General features: G+C 37.8%; 1 protein-coding gene across 1 annotated transcript in view; it reads right to left on the bottom strand.

The window, feature by feature from the left end:
- The window catches only part of LOC144656581 (uncharacterized), an 88,940-nt gene extending 68,479 nt beyond the window's left edge, over positions 1-20,461 (bottom strand). The window contains exons 1-9 of the mRNA XM_078516800.1: positions 20,386-20,461; positions 14,462-14,542; positions 13,235-13,606; positions 6,447-6,680; positions 5,377-5,506; positions 4,669-4,740; positions 995-1,066; positions 480-551; positions 203-274 (exon numbers count right to left, since the gene is read on the bottom strand). Coding sequence (XP_078372926.1) covers positions 203-274; positions 480-551; positions 995-1,066; positions 4,669-4,740; positions 5,377-5,506; positions 6,447-6,680; positions 13,235-13,606; positions 14,462-14,516 — 1,079 coding nt within the window. The 5' untranslated portion in view covers positions 14,517-14,542; positions 20,386-20,461. The remainder of the gene's footprint in view (positions 1-202; positions 275-479; positions 552-994; positions 1,067-4,668; positions 4,741-5,376; positions 5,507-6,446; positions 6,681-13,234; positions 13,607-14,461; positions 14,543-20,385) is intronic.
- Between the last annotated feature and the right edge of the window lie 1,037 nt (positions 20,462-21,498).

Raw genomic sequence — 21,498 nt, 5'->3', positions numbered from 1 at the left:
AGCTTTGGATGGCAATTAAACGTTATCATCTCAGGCTTTTTAACAAATTACCGTGCAAATCATTACACCTTGATCCGATTTATTTTAATCAATGTGCAATAATTCGGGGAGGAACTATTAAACTTTTTATTTACAGGAAAAGAAAATCAATAATTTGAAATTGGCTGGCTTCTACGTTCAAAACGATTTTTGATGTACTTACAGCACTCGCAAAGCCATGAGAGAAGAGAAAATTTCGGCTGTTAAATTCTGAATTTGATTGTCATTTACGTTTCTCAGGAGAAAACAAACATTCAAACAATCAAAAACCATCCAGATGTTATTTCTGTTTACTTTCCACGTTTACTTACTGATCCCTGCCTAATCCTAGTCCTAATAAATAAGAAAGTGAAAGAAAACTGAGTTATCAAAATTGGCTGACTTCTTTGAAGTTGGCTGGCTTCTTCGTTAAAAGCGATTGTTAATTTTGACGTACTTACAGCGTTTGCAAGGCCAGGAGAGGTGAGAAAATACCTGCTGTTAAATTCTGAATACGGTTGTTTTGTAAGTTTCTAGGTGAAAAAACAAAATACGAACAACAAAATCATCCAGATGTTATTCTTTTTGTTAATTGTCCACGTTCACTTATATTAATAACACCTGCCTTATCCAGACCTAATAATAAGAAAGTGAAAGAAAACTGAGTTATTTAAAATTACTTAATACTCTTGGTCATTCCAGGAAAAGCAACCTTTGTTCCAGTTTACCGTATTTGTTTTATTGTGATACTTTGGATTCCTTCACGAATCAGGGAGTAAGGATGTAGTTAAATAGGGCGTACAAATTTCTTGATTTTGTTGTATCTAAATGGCAAATGCAACCACGTACTTAGCATAATTTGCTTGGGGGACAAAACTTAAAGCGTTCATGGAGGCTAAACTTTAAGCGTTAATCTTGGTGAAATTCGACATTAGGGACTTGCGATTGATGCAGTTATATTTATAAATTAACATACAGCGTATGAAGTCCCTTCAAGTCAGCAAAGGCGTCTAAAGATATACTACTGATTTCATTCAGCTGTAGATCTCTGTTAAAAAATAGAGAAAAAAAAAACAATGAATAAATCGGAATGAGTCGCAGCAAAAACACATCACATCTTCTAAAATAAACTTATTGTAGCGGATGCCTTAAATTCGGTTTTTTTTATGCTACTAAAGTACATAAGATTCGGATTCAGGACTAATTAAATCATGAACGTAATAGTTAATTAAGTAAAATTAATTTCTGCACAGTATTTCCATTATTGGTAGTATTTCGAACAGCGTAAGTATAGCGTAAGTAGAAGTATTTAGAATAATGCAAGCCTAAAAGCGAAGCACCCCACTTAATTACATTTTTATTATTGTAGAATTTACAATAGTGTTAACTTTCCATTCTGGTTTTTAAGCGACAAAAAATTTATGGTACTGTCTTACGGCACAGCAAAATTTGCTCATGGGACAGTTATCTTAAAGCAGAACAAAATTGATTTACGGCAAAAGAAAGTAACTCGCAAAGTATCACGACGAGAGAAATTCGACTCTGATCGGTACAGATTTAATCAAGCCTAAAACCGGAGCTCCCCAGTTATTCATTATTTACAGGACTTTACAATAATATATTTACTGTGGTAACTAAGCGTACAAAATATTTAAAGTACGGTGGTCCATAGAATAAATTGAATACTGACTAACGGAAAAAAGGTATTCAACTCATGGTAAAAGAAAATTAACTCACCGCAAAAGAAAATCCATCACGGCAAAAGAAAATAAACTTATATATAAAACTCACGCCAAAAAATCAGCTCATGAACCGAGCAAAAGACAATAAACCCTCTCCAAAATGAAATAAAATTTCTGCGTTATGGCGACTTTACTCAAAGGTAAAAGAAAATCAACTTAAGGCCAAAAAGAAAATATCAACTCATCGGTTTGCCTCCTCTCCGCATGTCCGTCATTCTAACGTGTTTCGTCTGATTATGATTGAAAATACCTCGTGAGGTTGTTTCAATCATGCTCAGAATAAACATGTTTCGATCATGATTCGGGCAATGCGCAGTCTGATGTGAACACTTTTCATAGCGAAACATGTTTTCATCGCGATCAGACTACTCTTTTTTTGGCCTAGTGTGAACACAGCATTAGTCAGTCTTTAAAATTAACCTGACCTCTGTTTCACTAGGTTAATAGGATGCAAACATATATAATTTTTTACTGGTCCAACTTTTGTCTGTGACGTCACTTAATACGTTTTTGAAATGGGGTAAGGTTATGCAGCAAAAATTTAAACAAATATTGTTTAACTGTCGAACTGCATAATTGCACTGTATGTCTGCCTTGTAAGCTGCCACTTGTTTTGTTTTGTTTTTTGCATTAGAAGGTATTAAATTATTTATTATGACACGTGACCTATTCGTTTACTTAAGCGATTCTCATTCAACGAGTACATGAATACAATTATATTCCTTGAAGAACTCTTTGAAACTAAGATAACTACACACAGAAATGATCAATTGAACTTTACTTTCTGTACCCTATGTCGGACGTCCCCAACTGGTAACATTCGTTTCTGAGTCACGTGACGTAAATAAAAAGTAAACGTAAAGTTCTTCATGTCAAGAATATTGATAAGATTGTATCGTCCAAAATTCGAAAAGATCAAACAACGACTTCGGTAATGCTTGCGTCTCAGTAACTGGTTTCTAAAATGCATACAATGGTACCATAAATGGTATATTCGTAGCGAAACAAAAAGAAAAAGAAAGAAAGAAGAGGACAAAAAAAAAATGATGAAGAAAAAAAGTTTCCCGATAACGATTCGAACCCACAACTTTCCTTTCGATTCTATTTTGAATTACAAGTCCAGAAGCTCATCCATTACACTACATCGCGACAACATAATTGTTTGGTGGTAATCAGTTATGAACAGCACCATAGCAGGCTCAAGTGAGTTCTGCCAGTACCGAAGTCGTGGCAAACTTTTGCAGGAGTGTTAAAGTGATTTGATTTCGGGTTAAATTAAGTTAATGACAGTTTAAATATATTAGGCTGGTAGTTGAAGTTTACCTCGAATGCAAAAGTGTGGAAAATAAGCTGGAGCTCCCGATGGTTACAAAAGTTGATGTTATACGTATCAGTACAAAGATAGTTTTTAAGATACCGGGATTGAACTTATCGGTTCAAAACTTGACTTGTTCTAGGCAAACTTTATGTTTCAAAGTTCTCGGTTTTATATTCTCGTTTCATAGTCACTTTCAGAGTTCAGCGGCTCATAGCCACTTTGATTCGTTTATAATACAACTTTATCTTTTGGCTGAACTTTGAGGCATTGTCCTGCTGTAAAAGCAGTAGAACAATATCCCAGGGGATTGTTCTGGCAGCCTTTGCACGAAAGAGTTAAAATCGTAATAATTTAGTTTTACCCGCCCTCCCTCCATTGGTGAAGGGCAATGACATTTAGTTATACATCATTAACTTTGTAAGCTCCTTGTGGTTCGGTTAAGTCTGCGTAGCGACTTTTGTGTCGGGCTTGCTGCCATCTCATGATATACTCTTGCCTTAATCTTGTCCGATCCAGCCAGTAAGGAAAAATCTGACAATATTCTTATTTTACTCCAACATTATTGGGAGGAATAAGTGAGGTATTTTGCGTACATTACTTAAAATCTTGCTTGACCTGCCACATTGCTGCCCCCCCCCCCCCCTTATCAAGCCACATTGTTATTTGTGTGCTTTGTTCTTGTCACAACTTCAACTCAGCTTAAACTTTATTTATTACTTTAAAATAAAACTACACAATATATACAATCAAGATAACGGTGGGTTTGAGTACCTCCCACTTACCCTGTCACGATTTTAGTTGCGTTATATTCTACAGATATTTCAAGCATGCACAATAGTTATGTACATTAAGCACATATTTTTTTCGCTTTTTGTAGAGGTTATTTGAATTTATGAGCTATGATTTCTACACACTTTTGTTTTTACATGTTGATTTTACAAAGAAAATGTGAACACTTTACGATGATTTATTGCAATAAATTGTAGACATTTTGCAGGCATATTCAGATACTTTGTATTATTTGTGACATTTTGGTTAGTTAATTTGTGTAGATTTCACTGATATTTTAAGTTCGCTCATTCATTGTTAGTTATTCGGAACTTACAACACATCCGCAAGATTTCAAAGGATATTCGAGCGCCATGATAAGGTAAATTGCGTATTTGAATGTGTTTGAGTTACGTCGTCGTAATAACATAGTTTTGTTCAAAAGTAGTCGCCATTGTATTTATTTGAGTCGCTTGTGGCAAAGTTTCCTTGTAACGCATCAGTGTGTTTATTTAAATAAATCTTCTATCTAAGAGAGTTTCATGCCACTATTTTTTCCTGCTCAGTTTCGATTTTAAGCGGTTTTTCCGGAGAAGCGATGTTATGTAAAGAAAATCAATGTGCATTTTGCAGCTTTGTTTTGTTCGCGCTGCCTTGTATGACAGATTATAGATTGAAAAATCGCTTAAAGATTTTACAATGCTTTTTTTTGTTATGTATAATTAAAATAAGTTTCATTCCCTCGCTGCAAAAATTCGTCACTCGATCGCAGCGCGTTTTCCATACGTTGCTCTTTTTATGACTTAATCTATATAAACTTACAGGAATTTAAGCGCAGCCATATGACGAAATGCGCCCGTGGGAAGGTTGCTGATCTTATTCCTTTGTAAAGACCTGTTTCCATTTGAAAATGTGCAAAAGAGAGATAAAATTTAGTATCCTATGCTTAATTCACATTTACAATCATATACTATTTTAACCATATTTCCATTAATAATCAACCGTTTTTTAAAATTAATTCCCCCCTTTGAGTCAAATAATGGCCCCTTCTTTTCAGAAACTTTAGTGTAAGTTCGTATAAATTTCTAATAAAAGAGGATGCCTAAATACCAAGCCAGGACTCGAGCTCAGGACTCGTGCTCAGATCTCAAACTCGGGACCCAAACTTACTCTCCGGTTTGCTTGCGGTTAGCTTTCACTCCGGTTTTCTTGCGGTTAGTTTTCACCAAATATGTGCTAACGCATTATTTGCCACATTTTATGTGACGAGTCGTCTACACGAGCAATTTTTCGAATGTGACTGCTTTAATTTGACACATAAAAGCTAACACGCCAGCTTCTCAGCAAATATATTTGTCACATAAAAATTGGCCAACTTTCCTCGTCTACACGAGCAAATAATTTTGTCACATAAAAATTGCTCGTATAAACTGGCTTGAAAAGAAGTTTTTGTAGGCAGGAACAAACAGAGACAAACAGACAGACACCGAAACAGAGGAAAACATATTATAAAGAATAGCAAAATCTTACAACTTTGTCGCTGTTGTCGGAAGGCAATTGAATAGGTCAATCGTTGAGCTGATATTCGTGCAACTAAAGTCATTGTTAACTTGGTTTTTTTCATCAACGCTGCCATCGCCAGAGCAAGCATTCTCGCAACCTGAAAAACATCCATATATAACGGCGCTAGCATTCGGATTAAAGTGGATTCTCTACTTGAAAATAATGAGGATTACTATCGCCTAAAAAAACAAGGCAATGTTAAAATAGATGATATTGAGCCTGTGTAACAAAAATATCTCAGTTTGTTTCAGTCGCGTGCATTACAACATTATAAGCCCTTGTGCACACTTGGCATATTTTTAAATTCCTTCATAGAAACTACCGCACACCACACCACACCTCACCACACCACACTGCGTTACAACACGCTAAACCACAAACTGCCGAGCCGAACCATATTGAACGACATCGCACCCAACCCCACACGCACACACTCACCACACTGCACCGTACCGCAGCAAACAATTCCACACCGCACCACACTCAACTACGCCTTTACCTGCCGCACCTCACCACACCCGTTGCGCCGCACAGTACACCACACCACAACACACCTCACCACATCACACTGCGCCACAAGGTTCCGCAGCACACCAAACCACAACAACCATAGCACACCATTCCACATGCACGACACGCACCGTACCGCACCGCACCACAACTCATGACACACCGCACCGCAACGCACCGCACCATCCCGCATCGCAAAAAACCATACTACATCACATCACACCACACCGAAGCACACCACACCACACCAAGCCACACCACACCAAGCCACACTACCTCAAACTGCACCACACTACCCCAAACTGCACCACACCACACCACGCTGTACCGCATCGCACTGCACATGCGCAGCACTCTACAGCACACCACACCACACCGATCAACACACTACACTGCATCACACTAACCGCACCCTACCGTACAGTGTACAACAGCGCACCATTTATAATTTTGTGTCATCAAAGGAAGGAGCTCACTTCTGTAAATTTTAGGTATGGCTTCAAAAAAAAAAAAAAGGAGAGACTCACCAACAAATGTTACTGGGAACTCTTTTGAGTCAGCGCCAGCCTCATTCCTAGCCAAACAAGTGTAGTTGCCTTTCTTGTCTGTTTTCGTCATTACCCTTCCAATCCCATTAGCCAAGGATGTAGAGTTTTGAAGCAACGACATGTTAATGGGTGGAAACCCCTCAGCAGAACACCACACGACATGACTTGGTACTGTCCTCACAACTGGCCATGGAACAATAATTTTCGGTTTTTCTGCAAGTAAAAAGTCACATATGAGAAACAAAAACAAGGATCATTAAACAAATACCAAAAGTATAAGAATGTAGCCTCCCTTCCCTTGCGGAGCTAAATTTATAGCCTTGTACCGAGAGCCTAGGCGGGAAAAAGTGTCGTTTAGAATTTACGTTTATATTTGTATTTGTTTAATATGGCGATGGCCACATCAAGTTTTCTTTTTAACATTTAGCTTTTTTTAGATCATTTACAATTGTTTTCCAACATTCAGATCCAATGAGTCTTGCGGAGAGTTCACAAGCTTGGTAAATCTTTATGTTTGTGCCTTGGGCTTGACTTTCCGCTCATCCACAAAGGTCGCTTTGCAAATCATGAGTCAGTTTTCCAGGTTGACTCCCTCTTTACTGAAGACTGTAATTCCTAAATAGGTGAAGCACTGGCTCATCGCAAGGTGCAGCTGTCCAATCTTGATTGACAATGGTGCTGTGATGTTCACAAGGAAGCCTTTTGTCTTGCTAGGGCAGATTTTAAAACCTACCTGCTGAGCAAATCCATCAAGCTGGTCTGATGTTTTTGTTTTCGACTCAGTTCACCGCCGAATTCGCTCCGCTCTCCAGCACACTGTTTCATACGGGCGATGGTTTGCATCTACCTCTGTCCGCATTTAGGAAAGTTTTGTCAGTTCAGATATTGATGGCTTCTTTAAACCTCTTTCAAACCATCTGTGGTCCAGGATATCGTCTTTTTGATAGTATTCTAGATAGACAGTTTCTGTTCTACTGGCTTTCATATTGTAGATATCTCCGAAGCAGCCTTCTCCTTCTTCAGCCCAGAAGTACCATTCGCCCCACATGTGGAAAAGAATGGAAAGGTGCCGCTCGACTTCCTCGCCAGGAATCTCCGTGGTCCTCGACGACGTGGGAGCTAAAGTCGTCTTACTGGTCCTCAGCGACGTGGCCATTTAAAGCATAATAATGTTCGTGAGAACAAAATATTTGTATGGGATCTTAACAACAAACATTTTCTCGCATGTTATCTAGTATTTTTATCCGTCCTTCCTGGAGCAACGGCGTCTACGCGATCCGCGTACGCGCCCTGAATGAGGCCGAAATATTCTCCGTTTGGGTTGTGCCAGAGAGAACTAGACGCCCATATGATAACTGCTCTCTCCATGATCTACAACGGGTCGAGAAATGTTTGTGGGCTCGTTTCGTTATACAACAGAAAGGCGTGTCCCACCTTCGAACGGGTTGCAGCGTTGGGGACAAAACGGATCCCTTTTTGTGCTTTTCTTCGTTTTCGTACACTCCTCTAAACACTCTTGGTGCACCGGCTTCCAGAATCAGGATAACGGGAAGCAATGACGAGAACCAACAACAAACTCAACACACATATGACGCCGCGTCTGGGAATCGAACCCAGGAGATAGATATCGGTGGGATGCGAGCGTTCTCGCCACTGCGCCACCACTGCTTCATGTCCCTTACCGCGTCTGACCATTTCTTCCCTTCTTTGTTACTGTTTTTTTTTTTAATTTCAATATTCTGTTATTTTTCTTCTTCAGAGACGTTGACGTAAACACTTCTTCCTCATCTTTTCTTTTCAGCAGACCTCATTTTTATGTTTTTCTTTTCTTTTTGGTTACCTTTTTCTCTTTTTTTTATTTGAATTATTTTCAAAAAGTTTGAAGATTTGTGATTCGAACGCGCAAACACGACAAAACATGATTTTTGGTTCAACATTTTATTCTTGTCTTTCTTGATTGACATTCCGGTTTTTCTCGACTTTTAGCATTTTATGTTTTCGATCGACATTTTTTAAATTATTTTTCCACACAAGAAGACAACCTTGTACAACACTTTGTTTTATCAACGGTGTTTTTTTTTTCTCCGCTTTGAGCGGGTGTCGAACCTCAAATTTATTATTGCATTTTTTTTTTCATCGGATAGTTTTCTTGAACTTGGTAAATGCTCCGAGAACTCTTCCAGCGTCTCTGTTCTGTTTGCAAAAGGAAAGATGGAGGGAGAAGATCAAGAGAGTGATGCAAGCAAAGAAAGAAAATTGAGAAAAATCTGACCAGAAGAAAACAACCTGAGAAAGATATAGACAGAAAAAAAATCACCTATCAAAAAGATTTATCTCTTTTTAGGGTTTTTTTCCGGGATTAGGTGAGTACTACACATGTTACTTTAAATTCAAAAATTCAGAATTCAGAATCCAATTCAAAGTTTGAATTGAGAGAGTAACTTTTGCCCACGCAGTTGTAATACAGAGAAACTGCAGTACAGCGCATAAAATTGTGCTACAAAACAAACGCCACAGCATGAACTATCAAGATTTGTTATACCACCAACTGAAATGCAGTTTTCTATTGCATGGACAAGAGCATATCACGTGACACGCGTCAAAACTGTATAACTCCCTGGGGCGAAGAAAACTCACTAACTCCCTAGGGCGACAACAGGTTGAACCTTTGGACTTACATGTGATCAGGAAACCACGGTATCAAGTCCGGTATCAACGCAAAGCCATTCAAAGTTGTGAATAAATGGTAAACTTTTAGTCATCGTGTTTTTTCGTACTCGGGAGTCAACAGTTAAGATATGAAATGTTTTGTACCTACAAAAATTTCATTTGGCTCAAAGAAGAATACATCTCAATGCAAATTGGAAAGCTTGAAGTATCGCGCAGTGTTAGCAATTTCAGTGAATAAATTTATGTAGTTTTCACCGAAGGAAAATTTTGTGATGAACAAATGAAGACAACAAAGCGTTTAATTTCAGTTAGGGGGTATAACAAAACATTTAATGACTGTCCCACAGAAAACAGTGAGTTTGTTTCCCTTCGATGTTCCCCTTGATGGGAAACAAACTGGATGCACTTGGGAGGTTTGTCAAACACTTAAAGTGTATATGAAATGAAAAATATTTTCTGCTTATTTGAAATGCCTTTCAAAATACAGAAGAATGGCGTTTTTCTTTTCGAAATATCTTTTTTCGTTTCAGAGATATTGACGTTTTTGTATTATGCAAATTAGATCAGTGATGACGTCACAAGATTTGACTCTAAAAATGGTAAAATACTGAATAAACAATATCTCTAAAAATATTGAAGCAGTGTTCTTGAAACTTGGCACCACAAATGTGCATCACAAAAGGAACAAAATGACACCCTTAGTATTGTTGCCATAGCAACTCTTTCAGCTCCAGTCTCTCTCTGTCAAAAAGACAAATATCCCCATATCTGACCTCTGAAGTGAGACAAAGGGTCCTGCTTAGAACAGACATAGTTCCCATATTGCCTTAATACCCACCATTGGTTTGGCTGCGCTAGATGGTTCTTGGTTTAAGACAAAAACTGGGAATTTCAGTTTTTATTAAGACAGCACCAGCGGCGAAACTGTTGTCATGGCAACAGCCCTAAGAGTAACATTTTGTTTCTTTTGTGATGCACATTTGTGGTGCTAAGTTTCAAGAACACTCTTTCAATAGTTTTAGAGATATTGTTTATTCAGTATTTTACCATTTTTAGAGTCAAATCTTGTGACGTCATCACTGATCTAATTTGCATAATACAAAAACGTCAATATCTCTGAAACGAAAAAAGATATTTCGAAAAGAAAAACGCCATTCTTCTGTATTTCAAAAGGCCTTTCAAATAAGGAGAAAATATTTTTCATGTCATATACACTTTAACAATATAGAGTCGCCTCGAGCGACTCTTAGTTCTTTCTTGCCTAGCAACCTCCCGCGTGCATCCTTAACTCAATAGTGCACGATGTGACGTTAACGATTTGTTAAATTGTGTGTGGCGCAGGATGTTTAACTTTCGTAAAGAAAATAAAAGATTTTCATTTTCCGCTGAAAATTGACTGGTCCGATCTTACACAGCCAGATTCTTAATTATAAAAGTCTGTTGCGTATAATATTTAACAATTAGATGAGCTCGAGATTTCTATGAGGTGATGTATAGTTGAGGCCGATGGCCGAATCAGCTATCACCTCTTATAGTTCACCACTAAATTTTCTCCGATTCAGATTGGTTTAAATTGATCACGTGACGCGATAATCTTCGTCCACCGGAGGGCACTATTTTAACAATAGAGTGCTTCTGTCGAGGAACTATCGGCTGATAGTTGCCCCGCGGAAATTTGATGTTCTTAAAACAAATGTTAGCCCGAGAAGCGAAGCTTCGAGGGCTAATATGCTAGTTTTAAGAACATCAAATTTCCAAGGGGCAACTATCAGACCGATAGTTCCGAGACAGAAACACTCTATTGTTTTTATTGTTCACCACTAAATTTTCTTCCGCGCGCACATACAAAAACAAGCATCGTAAATTATTTTTACTTTTGAGGATAAAAAGCCGAAATTCAACAAAGGAAACAAAACCAGACGAGAAACCCACTAAATGCAGTGAATTTGGTTGGTTTTTTTTTGTCTGCAGGCGGCTTGTTTACAAAAAACAGTCACGGGCGGGCACTATCGATCCGGGCATTTTTTCACGGGAGGGCACTATGGGCTGATAGTGCCCTCCGGCGGACGGGCACTATCGCGTCACGTGTTCAATTTAAACCAATCAGAATCGGCCAAAATTTAGTGGTGAACTATAACAGCCCTTATAGTTCACCACTAAATTTTCTCCGATTCTGATTGGTTTAAATTGAACACGTGACGCGATAGTGCCCGCGCGCCGGAGGGCACTATCAGCCCATAGTGCCCTCCCAAGCGCACCCGTGCCTTTTTTTGTAAACAAGCGTGCCTGCAGACAAAAAAAAACCCAACCAAATTCACTGCATTTAGTGGGTTTCTGGTCTGGTTTTGTTTCGTTTGTTAAATTTCGGCTTTCAATTGAGTTTTTTATCGTCAAAAGTAAAAATAATTCACGATGCTTGTTTTTGTATGTGCGCGCGGAAGAAAAATTAGTGGTAAACAGTAAAGACAATAGAGTGTTTCTGTCTCGGAACTATCGGTCTGATAGTTGCCCCTTGGAAATTTGATGTTCTTAAAACTAGCATATTAGCCCTCGAAGCGTAATATTTGTTTTAAGAACATCAATTTTCTGCGGGGCAACTATTTAACAATTAGACGGCAAGCTCGAGGTTTCTACCGGCTGATAGTTGGCGAGGGGCGAAGCCCCGAGCCAACTATCAAAAGCCGGTAGAAACCGAGAGCGAGCCGTCTAATTGTGTTAGCATAACCCACTGACCGATCTATTAAACTCAGAATATCGCTAGAATTGATTTATTGAAGGTTTTGATTGATAAAATTCAGCGAAGACTACGCGCGCGCTCCGAGAGCTTTCTACGGATCGATAGTAGGCACCTGTGTAGCCAATCAGATTGCGCGATTACCAATAGTAGGTCAGTGTGGTTATGCTAACAGCCGATAGTTCCTCGACAGATACACTCTATTGTTTAAATAGAATCAAGAGAAAATAATCTTATGTTTCTAACTCATTTCCCTCTAGATAACAATTTCTAATGACACATGCAGTTATTTTTCACATTTGAAGTAACATTGAACTTCGCGCTTTATGAAATCGTTCGCGGACTGAATTGTGGTTTAAAACTAATCCGTTCCTTCGGTAAATTTTGACGTTTTTACTGTAAATTTCCTTCTTTTAGTCTTTTCCAATTATATTTCTAGGCATTCTATCAAAACTTACGAGAAACAAGAAAATGTCGCCATTCTCTTGACGACTTTCAGCCACTGCAAACCAATGGCTGATGGTACAGGGGCGGATCCATGATTTTTCGAAGGGGGTGGCTGTTTACAAATATTTTGTTTATTATTTTATTTTAGCCCCAAGCTTGTTATACACCGCATTCCAAAATGGCGGAAAATACATTCTTCTTTTGTCTTCATGTAAATTGGCCCTCATTGCCTCGATCGCATCTGCGGATTTCAAAAAAATCTTTGGCTTAAAACGAGGCAACGAGGGCCAATTAACATATAGACAAAAGAATAATGTATTTTCCGCCATTTTTGAATACGTTGTATGGAAGGAGTGGATGTTAGCAAATATTTTAACTTTGTCTGAGCTAACAATATCAACAATTTTACACGTTACTAAGTGCTACTTCACTTACTTCCTTTTCATTGTATTTATTTTAGTTTTTGCTGGATCGAGAATGGCTAGCCACACAATACACTCCCCCTGGATCCGCCCCTGTACTGTAGAGTAGCCGAGCCAATCGGATTACAGCATTTGCATTAGTATTCTAGCAGAATTTTACTAAGAAGCCGATGACTTCAATGAAGATAACAGGAAATAAATCAAGGTAAAAGTAACAAAAAATATTTATTCTCCCTCCCTATCACATTATACTATCCAAATTGTCTCCAACTTTACCTCACTTATTCTTAGAAATTTCCGTCTCTTTTACCGATCCTTGTGCAAAGCGTTTGTTACAGGATAGAAAAGCAGCTGTGTAAAATATAAGGTTCGTCAACTAAAGCTTCTCTCAAAGATGTTCAAACGTCCGTCTGACGGTTCAGTTGATAAGTGTCGGAATGTATCAGTTTCAACCTCTGACATAAACCCTCTGTACGACGATAAACACTGCTTACCTTTTGTTGTACTGTAATTGTAAGAGGCTTTGAAGATAGTGCGAATTCTAAGCAAGAATGAGAAGAGATCCCTTTCCAACTGGATCATCATAAAACGGCCACTTGACTGCACTGTGAATGATTGCTTTGTTCCGGTAAAACTCCCCAATAACGTATTTTTTGAAGAGTTTCCATCATATACCTTTAGCCAGTCATAATTTAAGTATAGATTGAAAGTATTAAAGTGCAACCGGATATGATGTCCCGGTAAGGCTGTCATAACACAGCTGCAATATGGATATACACAGAGCAGCCAATCTTTCCCCAATGAATCGAAGTGAATGGTCCTTCTGGCGACATCTAAGTCAAAGTCGCATCGTGTGCAATACACAACTGTAATTTAGAATGCGATAATGTCAGATATGTGGTTATAATTTAAAATGAAATAGCAACACTTGTAACATAAAAACTTTCAAACTGTTATGAGATACGTGATATTGTTCATGCTGTTTCAAAAAGCAAATATAATTCGACACAAAACTAACGAACGTTTTGTTAAGAAGTAGAAGATTAATTTTTCCAGATTACTTCTTGTGACAAAACATATATTTTGGAACCAAGGTCGCAATGTTTAACATACATCTTATCACAGCGAAAAAATCCAAACCTACGCCAAGTAGACAATTTTTCTTAATGCTAGACATGTGAAAGCCTGATCTAAATTATAAAACCGACTTTTAAATGTTCAATCCGACAATGTCGGTTATACCCGCTCTATTCCGATTATTAGTCCCACTGGATATAATCTCACTTCCATTCAAAATGTCCATGTCAACCCAGTAACGTCCTCAAAGAACATTGCAGTTCAATGTAAAATGGACAATAAACAAGTTTGAAAACAAAGTGCACATCAATTAAATATTTTCATCAGAGTGGCTTTTGCAATACATCGTTCATGAGATACTTTAAAACGCTGCATGTTAGCGAAACGGTTTTTATATGACGTTACTGAAAACCCCTTTTTGAAATAAACTCAACTGTAAACAGCCAAGCCAAAACCCCTGACGAAATTCTAAGCTCAGAGAGGTATAACCGGAATTTTACGACGTTTGTCCGATTTTTACCTACTGTATCTACCTTTTACTGTAAACAAAATATTTCCATGTTTATACATGTCATGACAATTATAAGCTTTTCATGCCGCAGAAATGTTTTCGTCTCCAATGATTTTATCATCCAACATCTTACCTTTAAGATTCCACACGACAATCACGAGCAGAGATAAATGTATCCACTTGCACATCGTTAACAAGTTCTTTCCAAACTTTGCTAAAAGAAAGAAATGACAGGTAAATGAAGAAGCGTTCTCAAGTTAAATACCAGGAAAAAAGATTTTCCGAGTTCCCCCAACGGGAGTCGAACCCATGACCTTCCCGAATACCGGTAGGACGCTCTGGAAGGTCATGGGTTCGACTCCCGTTGGGGAAACTCGGAAAATAGTTTTTCCGAGTATTCAACTTGAGAACGCTTCTTCATTTACTTTCTCTTATCCAAGTTGCCATTTCACTTTACAAAGAAACGACATTTTATTAATTCATGTGCCAGGTAAAAAATCAACTTAAGGGTAGGGTGGGGTGCTGGATATTAGTTATCAGTTAAGATCTCAGCCATTTCTTAACTATCGATTAACATCTTACCTATTTCTCAGCTTTCGGTTCCAATTTTGACAGAAAGCAGTTAGTTTTACCTCACCTTAATTTTACAGATTTTTTTTGTTAGTGTAGACTATCTTTCGGTCTCGCGCGATTATTTACAAAGAGCATTCGAGTGCTTCGGATCTCTTACAGGAAATCTGGAACATTCTAAAAAACATTACAGCGACCATACGACTACCACTGCCAAATCTTGAAGAAGTCCGAAAAGGTCGAAAGCACTTCCAAGCGCATACGTATTAGACGTGCATAAAGAAAGTCGGTTATAAGCAATAAAGTCAATAGAGGAAGGGTTACAAGAGACCAGTTATATAAAATAACTTAAAGAAGTAGAACTTTACACCTAAGAAAAGGCGCCAATATGTTGCCCAGTGAAAGAACGTCTGAGGGGTTTCTTGTTAACGGTACCAAAATAATACAAAGCCCACTTGTACAAATTAAACAGCAGCGAAGTGCAGCCGGATCTTGGCGTAGATCAGGATCAGCAATATAGAGTAAAACGATAAACAAATGCAAGGCTGTTCGGACAATCAGCCTTGCATTTGGTTTATCGGTTTCTTGTTGGTTTCTATGTGTTTTAGAATGTTCAGGAGTGGTTTTTGGCCAGGGGTCGTCTGTTTTTCTCAAACATTTCATTAAGGATTGAAAACGTTTTGTGGTCGAAAACGTATCAGAGTATTTCCGAGGACCTTACGACTCTTTTTACTTCCGACTCTTTTGATTACTTCCGACTCTTTTGATTACTTGCTTGTAATCCGTTTCAGTTTTTAAACTCTCTTTTATATAACAATTTCAAGTATTAGACATAAGTTTTAACTATATTTTTATAACTATTTTTAAATTTTAGATATATTATATTATTATATAAACTGCAGTGTTTTAGCGAGTGGTAGCAAATCGAGAAAAATGGTATCACACATGTGTGGATAAAAATGATATCCACACATGTGTGATATCATTTTTGACCAATCATCTCGCAGAGATTGCCATGTTGCAATGCTCAATGAGCCAAAGTAAATCGATATTAGGTCGAAACATCTTCGGATCTTCCTCGGTAATCTTCGGAAATTTTCGGAAATTTTCGGAATCATTCGTACAACCTTCGAAAAACATTTTGAAAATTTTCGGAAATCTTCGGAAAATGGTCGGAAATCTTTGAAAAATCGTCAAAAACATCGTAATTAGTAGGTTTATATAATAAACAGAATAATACGTGGTTGCTTGGTGATATGAAATTTATCTTGTCGTGTTCAAATCCGATATCTATTTGAACACTCGAAGATAAATTTCATATCTCCGCGCAACCATGTATTATCCTCTATTTTTTAGAAAATGTATTTAGCAGGGCCCCTCTGGATACCAGCCACTGTGCTGAATGGGCCACCCTGCATAAATAAAGTTCACCTTTACCTTTACCTATGATCTTACTGAAGATCAAAAGCGCTTCATTATCAGCAAATGCGTAACATGTGAATTAGAAGGGACTTTTATTGGCATTGACTAGACAGCGGGTAATGCTGGCGTAATCAGGGTCACAAATGGCCCGAAAGGCTTCTTTCTAAGGTATCTCAGTTTAAGTCAGTGCCGCAAATGGTTTTTATCGCAATTGTTTTAATTTGTTTTCTTTATCGAAAACGTCAATAGGCGGAATACCTCCTTTTCAGACCGGGGGGTGGGGCTTTTGAGGCCCGCCCTGACTTTAAACGCTTATAACTTTTTCACGATTCAGCCAAACCCTGCCAAACTTTGTGAGTTTATCTAAAATTTATCTGGAATTAATTTGGTAGCATAGAATGTTGTGTCAGGAACTTGACATTACCATGTCAACGGCGTTTTGGTAGGTATGCTTTCCCAAATTTGTTAATTTCGTGTTTCAGAGTCTCGTGCCAGTTTCTCGCGGCTCAGATAAATATCACGCTTGGTTGACTTACGCCTGTTAGGAGCAGGGCGAGACAGCTAAGCCCGGCTAAAGTTCACCTAAGTTATTGATCTCTTACTGCCAAAGTGCACCCAAAGACTAGTGATGACTGCTTTTCTTTAATTGTGAATAAAAACTTAACAACAGAGCGACTTAAAAAGTGTTATGAATCCGGAACGTCATGGGACGTCACCATTCCCGAATCTTCCAACCTCTCCCTTTTTCGTGAAGCTTATGGGAATAAAAACAAAATGTTCACACGAATCCTTGAAAGCCTTCCCTAATCTTCACAATTGTCCGACCATCTTCGGCAGCACTCGGGTGTACTTCTTTCACCTTCAGGTTCGAGTGTTCTTCGGGGATCTTCGGGTTTTCTTTCTGCAATCGTCGGAGAACCATCACTCAGAGTATATTCGGAGATCGGACAATTTTCGAAAAATCTTCGGAATATCTTCGGAGTGCATTCGGAGTATCTTCGGAGGATGATCAATCACTTCGAATAACAAAAAAAGCTAGAGTAGGCTCTTCGTTTGAATCGACGTATCATACTTTAGATTGGCTAAATTCGTTTGATTTAATTACAAGAATTAAAAAACATCGTCGTGATCGTACTGGCGGTAATTCAGTGTTTTTGAGATCTTGTTCGGCTGCCGGTCATTATGCAATAGTGTAAGTTTACTGAGTTCAAGGAAGTTAACAGTATGCGTTCCATTTTACATATAAATTAATATGTCAGTCAATGCCTTGGACGTTCATGTCTGATTTATGATGTTTTGTTGGCATGTTTGTTTTGTTTCTGACGTTATACATGGCATACGTACAAGAATTGGGTCACAAAGAAAAAGAATTATAAGCATCTCAGACGATGTCTTAAAAAAAACTTTGATCTGCATGTCTTGTAGGATTTTAAAATTTTTTAGAGAGTTTAAATACTCTTTTACTTAATTCTAATTTTAAACTGGACATGTTAATCAGAATACGAAACTTTGAGTATATTTCATGTGGCGCTAAGAACGCGAAACAGCGGAAAATTGAGAGAAAAGCGGTGAAACGAGATCCTCGAGAGCTTCCTCTGTCTTTTTTACTATGATCCGTTGATTTGCTTGTGCGTAGGAGTCTGAGGTAAAAAGCTGATAACTAATTTTGCGATTTTTGAAGAGCGCTATTTCCCGACACATAATTTCGCGCTTTTTGTCATTTTTCGACATATGTGTTGTTAATTTGGATAGATATTTTTCAAATTTGTTCAAATAGATAAGCGACCTCGAATTATTCGCTACATTTTTCGCTGTTTTGAAAATTAAAAGGCGCGAAAATTTCATGTAATGACCTGTAATCATTATATAAAATGCATTGTTTTACTTTTACAATTATTGGGAACAACTGGTTTGAGAATTTTTTTTGTTTTTACATTTTGTGCCGAAAAGAAAATAGAAAAAGTCCTTATTTTGTGGAAATATATATATATATTTTAAAGACATCTGCAGTCCTAGTCACTTTGTCAATAAACACTGCTGTTTATTAAACCGACATTTTGCTAGACCAATTATGTTTAGGAGCAACTAGAATAAATTCTAGCTGTCACTATTAACAAGAAATGTCTTCGAACTTCTGCAATTATTTTTTCCGGCTTGCGCCTATTTCCTCCACTAGAACAACTTCTCCTATTGTCCAGTCTTCTCTGAATATAAAGATAATAATTTTAGTACTATCAGCAGTTAAAGGCTGCTGTGAGTAACCTGGTTTATAAATCGTGAGAAAACGAGTAAAAATGACAGCGACAGAGGAAAAGACTTTCTCTTTGCCAGTGGCAGCTGTACGGTTACCTTAGAGTGCGTGCAAAGCAGGCGCTTTATTAGCGATGAGGCTGAAGAAATGTTCGGATGATAAAACTGTCGGACAAAAAGAGTGTTTGAATATTTTTCGTCCGTAGAAAAACGTCGTCTAAACATTTTGGAGTATTACGGTAAAAATAAAGTCCCCGTAGCGGACGCGCTTTTTTAACATACTCCGCGCTCCATTAAGAGGATAACAATAATAATATAAATATGTGTATGTGCTACGAATTTAGTTCCGTAACACCGCTAATAATTTCGTTTCACCAAACACAGTCGGTTTAAAAACACAAGGGTTTGAGATCACCGCAACACCGCGAGATGGGGTTTTATTCACCGTAACACCGCATAAAAAAATATGGCAACACGGCAAGCCCCAATACCCCCTCAAAACTGCTATTATACTAAACACTGACTTTTTTAATACGCGTGTAGGTATTTTTATCACAGTGATGAAGATCTGAAGAATCCGAAACTTTTGCCATGCCGCTGACTTTTCATATAAGCTAGGGAACGCGAATCCTTTGTGTTTTTGCTTTTCTAATTCTCTGAGAACATTAACATTTCTGTAGGATGCGCTGGCACATTTCCATAAGGGATTGACAAATCATACATTGACGAAGTTGGTTATTGCAGAGTTGTATTCGGTTTCAGTTTAAAACAGTGATAGGGGCAATGTTTTTGTAACATTATACCAGGCTAAAGATATTGTTTGAATGTTTATTTCGCGAATATAAGAAAATATGTATTAAAGGTGGAAATGTTTAATTTGTCAGAGTGACTTTATTCATGATATAATTATTCAAAGTTAAAGTATTGACTAGCTCGCAGGTTTTAATTTTAATCTCCTAGATCTGTTTATAGTCTTTCCTTTTTTGTCCACTTTTATACACGAAAGGGAAATAAATTTCGCGCCTAAAAACTTTTATTTTCCAAAAATACCAACTTCACAATTATATAATAGACTTCATTGAGAAGAACAATTTGAACTTTAACAGTTACTAAGATAATGCTAAACGCTTTTAAGAATCGAAAGAATGCCGACATTTATTGCAAAATTCACCGCGCGCTTGTCTACCGGTTTTAAGCATTTGTTTCTGACTCGTAATTTCTCACCTTCAATCTCACAAAAACAAAATTTCAGTACTTCGGTAAAAACGAGAGCCTGAGGACTGGTTCTTCCTTTGTGTTATATTGTGGTAAGTCATGATCAGCAATTTCGTTTCGACTTAAAAACATCTGCGTGGAGCTGACGAAACATCTATTCTCTATTGAATGTTTATTTCCACTTAAAGTCAGAGTTTTTAAACTTGGATAAAATTGCTGCACCGGTGCTGTGCGCGAGCACTGAGAGGCGCGAAACATAATGAAAGGTTCAAAAAGCGCAAAATACTTCATGTTTGGGGAAAGTTTGAGCCGTTATATATAATTTTTAGGAGCTCAAGGGCCAGTCACAAAAACAACAGCTAATTGTCTCCGGATCGATGTCCTTATTTAGATCTGGATCAGCAATGAAGCTCATGGAAGGTTTCTGCCATTCATTTAATCCAAGCCCATTATTTCTAAAGCACAAACACCAGTGTTCTTTAGGTGCTAGCTGTTTAACCAGTCTTGCATTATTTAAATAGGTTTGTCTGTTTTCGTATAAAAATTGAAATTAAAATCTTATTTTAAATGAAAATTTAAAGAAACTATAGTTTAAATTACCTGAAAGGTGGCAACTTTTTTCTTCAGTGTAGTGTTGGGTCGAAAAACGAAATATACCACACCGAGAGAGTGCAACCTCTAGCAGCTGCTGTTCATTCTAAACTTTTTGTGGATGTTAACTGTTTATGTTTTGTTTTACATAATTATGAATTCATCTTGTCAGCTAATGCCTTGCAGTGGACGATCATGTCTGGTTTCAAAAGTTCCAATAAAAAAGGCACCTCAGCCGATGCTTTCCTTGCAAAACAACCTTGATCTATCTAATCAATTTTCGAAATATGGCACGAGAGAGTTTAAAATGATTACTTTTAGACTGGATTTTTTTTGTCGTTCATAACATATGGCGTGAAATTCATTCAATATAATGCTCTTAAAAATTCGGTTTCCAGTATTATATCTGATCTTTCGACCAAACGCAGGCTAGCGCTCGTTATTTTAAAATATTGAGTTTAATGCACCTTTCTGCGTATAGTTTAAATCTTATAAGAGTAAAGCATTATTGTTTTTTGTTCTTATTCCAAGCTGAACATGTTTATCAGAGTACGATCGAAGTGACGGAAAAATCGAAAGGCAAGGGAGAAGCGCGAGCAACAGTAACTTCTATCTTTACTGCTTTTTAAGTTATATGAAGTACGTCATGACGGCATCGCTAAATGTCATCAGGCGAGTGGACTGGGCCTTTTTAGGAAATTTCGCGCATCTTTGTTACAGCCTTACTTGCAACCCCACGGCACGAGGTCACAATTTCAAAAACAGTAGTGCTTATGTAAATGGCCCCGTACGCAAACATTTTATACTTGTTTCTTCCAGTCAATATTATTTTAGACCGCAAATTGCCCCAAATCTTTTCGATTTTCAAACGTTTTCCTTTAGCGACAGAATCAAAGTCAAAACAAACGCTCGCAAAGCATGCCGTTCGACCATATAACACCAGATCTTAAGGAGTTAGGCTGGCTCCCCGTGAGTAGTTAATTATCTGACGTTTACGGTAGGTATTCTTGGGTTTAAATGTGTCAAGGGACTAGCGCCCAATTATTTGTGTGATCGCTTTGTAACACGTTCTGTTGTGCATGACCGTAACTCGAGAAAGAAGAACAGTTTCAATATTCCAGG

This window comes from Oculina patagonica, chromosome 6 (genome assembly GCF_052425735.1).
Source record: "Oculina patagonica isolate OP01 chromosome 6, crgOcupat, whole genome shotgun sequence".
In the NCBI taxonomy this organism is placed as follows: Eukaryota; Metazoa; Cnidaria; class Anthozoa; order Scleractinia; family Oculinidae; genus Oculina; species Oculina patagonica.
Note: the sequence above shows the minus strand (reverse complement) of the source record. Positions and strands in the feature narration are given on the sequence as shown.